Genomic DNA, 2,102 nt, shown 5'->3' on the forward strand with positions numbered 1-2,102 from the left:
GAGCAGAGGAGCCTGAGGGGTGCCCTCATTGCTGGGGATCCATTGGGAAAGGGCAGTGTCAGGAGGAAGGAGCCAGGCTCTGCTCTGGGATGGCCCAGGCTGGGGAGAGGTTTTGGGGTCCCCTTCTCTGCAGACCCCCAAAGCCCTGGCCGTGTTCCTGTGTGACTGCTCTGGTGATCCTGCTCTGGGGGAGCTCTCCAGGTCCCTTCCAACTCTAAATATCCCGTGATTCTGTGTTTCCCCTCCACTAAAGCCGATGACAACGCCACCATCCGTGTCACCAACCTGTCCGAGGACACGCGTGAGACCGATCTCCAGGAGCTCTTCCGGCCTTTCGGCTCCATCTCCCGGATTTATTTAGCCAAGGACAAGACCACCGGGCAGTCCAAGGTGAGTTTTCCCCCTCAGGGGGTGCATTTTCCTTTTTGGGGGTGCTGAGATGACCCCCCCACTTCCTCTCACCCTTTCTCTTCCCCCCCACCCCAGGGATTCGCCTTCATCAGCTTCCACCGCCGCGAGGACGCGGCCCGGGCCATTGCTGGGGTCTCTGGATTTGGCTACGACCACCTCATCCTCAACGTGGAATGGGCCAAGTGAGTGCCAGGGGGGTGGCTCGGAGCATTTTGGGGTGGCTCAGAGGGTTTTGGGGTGGGTTAGGGGATTTTGGGGGGTGGCTCAGAGGGTTTTGGGGGTCATTTAAGAGGGTTTTGGGGTGACTTAGATGATTTTGGGGTGGCTCAGATGGTTTTGGGGTGGCTCAGAGGATTTTGAAGGTCACTCAAGAGGGTTTTGGGGTGACTTAGAGGACTTCGGGGTGGGTTAGAGGATTTTGGGGGGTTGGCTCAGAGTGCTTTGGGATGTGTTAGAGGGTTTTGGGGTGGCTCAGAGGATTCTGGAGTGGGTTAGAGGGTTTTGAGGGTCACTCAGTAGGATTTTGGGGGTCATTTAAGAGGGTTTTGGGGTGGCTCATAGGATTTTGGGGTGGTTTAGGGGATTTTGGGGTGGCTTGGAGGGTTTTGGGGGTCATTTAAGAGGGTTTTGGGGTGACTTAGAGGACTTTGGGGTGGGTTAGAGGATTTTTGGGGGTTGGCTCAGAGGGTTGGGGGCTGTCTGAGAGGATTTTGGGGTGGTTTGGAGGATTTTGGGGGGTGGCTCACAGTGTTTTGGGATGTGTTAGAGGGTTTTGGGGTGGCTCAGATGATTTTGGGGGTCATTTAAGAGGGTTTTGGGGTGCCTTAGAGGATTCTGGGGAGTGACTCAGAGGATATTGGTGTGGTTTAGGGGATTTTGGGGCTCATTTAAGAGGATTTTGGGGTCCTGACCGCATTTTCTCCCTCCACAGACCCTCCACCAACTGAACCCGGTGTCGCTCCAGCTCCGGATGAGAGCAACGGGCGCCCCTAAATAAAGCCTTGAGGTCTGGAATGCACCCACGTGTGGCTCTGAGCTGAGCTGGGGGGTTCACGGTGCAGGGAGGAGCCAGCTCTGTGCCACCGGTCCATGGGTTCTAGGCTCATTCCCAGCTTTCCAGCTAAGAAATGAGGATTTCTGCCCCAAAAAAGGTGCAATATGAGGCTGTACTTGCAATTTTTGGCCTTAATTCCCCCTTTTCCCCACATTATCCCCCTTTTTTCATAGGGAAACCCATGCCCAAGGGCCACACTGAGCCCTGGACAACACAGAAAGGGCTCAGTGCCACCTTTCCTCATTTTTTAGGCTTGATCCTCAACCTTTTCCTGTAGGAAAAATGGGAATTTCCACCACAAAACTACACAACATGAGCCTGTACTTGCGATTTTTGGCCTTAATTCCCCCTTTCCTCCACATTCTGCCCCCTTTTTGGGAGGGAAACCCATGCCCAAGGGCCACACTGAGCCCTGGATCTCATTTTTTAGCCCCATCCCAACTTTTTACCCTAGGAAAAAGTGGAATTTCCACCACAAAACTACACAATATGAGCCTGTACTTGCAATTTCTTGGCTTTAATCCCCATTTTCCCCGTGTTATGCCCCCTTTTTCATAGGGAAACCCATGCCCAAGGACCACGCTGAGCCCTGGACCACCCAAACCAGTGATGTGGTGTCACCATCCCTCAGTTTTTA

The 2,102-nt window shown here is 53.9% G+C and overlaps 1 protein-coding gene across 1 annotated transcript in view; it reads left to right on the forward strand.

Annotated features, from left to right (window-relative positions):
• EIF3G (eukaryotic translation initiation factor 3, subunit G) overlaps positions 1-1,358 on the forward strand; it is a gene marked incomplete at its 5' end in the record, with an annotated part of 5,687 nt that extends 4,329 nt beyond the window's left edge. The window contains 3 exons of the mRNA XM_010183723.1: positions 254-390; positions 487-593; positions 1,343-1,358. Of these exons, the coding sequence (XP_010182025.1) occupies positions 254-390; positions 487-593; positions 1,343-1,358 (260 nt within the window). The remainder of the gene's footprint in view (positions 1-253; positions 391-486; positions 594-1,342) is intronic.
• Positions 1,359-2,102: the final 744 nt, after the last annotated feature.

The sequence above is a fragment of the Mesitornis unicolor genome, unplaced genomic scaffold, assembly GCF_000695765.1.
Source record: "Mesitornis unicolor isolate BGI_N332 unplaced genomic scaffold, ASM69576v1 scaffold13234, whole genome shotgun sequence".
Classification (NCBI taxonomy): Eukaryota; Metazoa; Chordata; class Aves; order Mesitornithiformes; family Mesitornithidae; genus Mesitornis; species Mesitornis unicolor.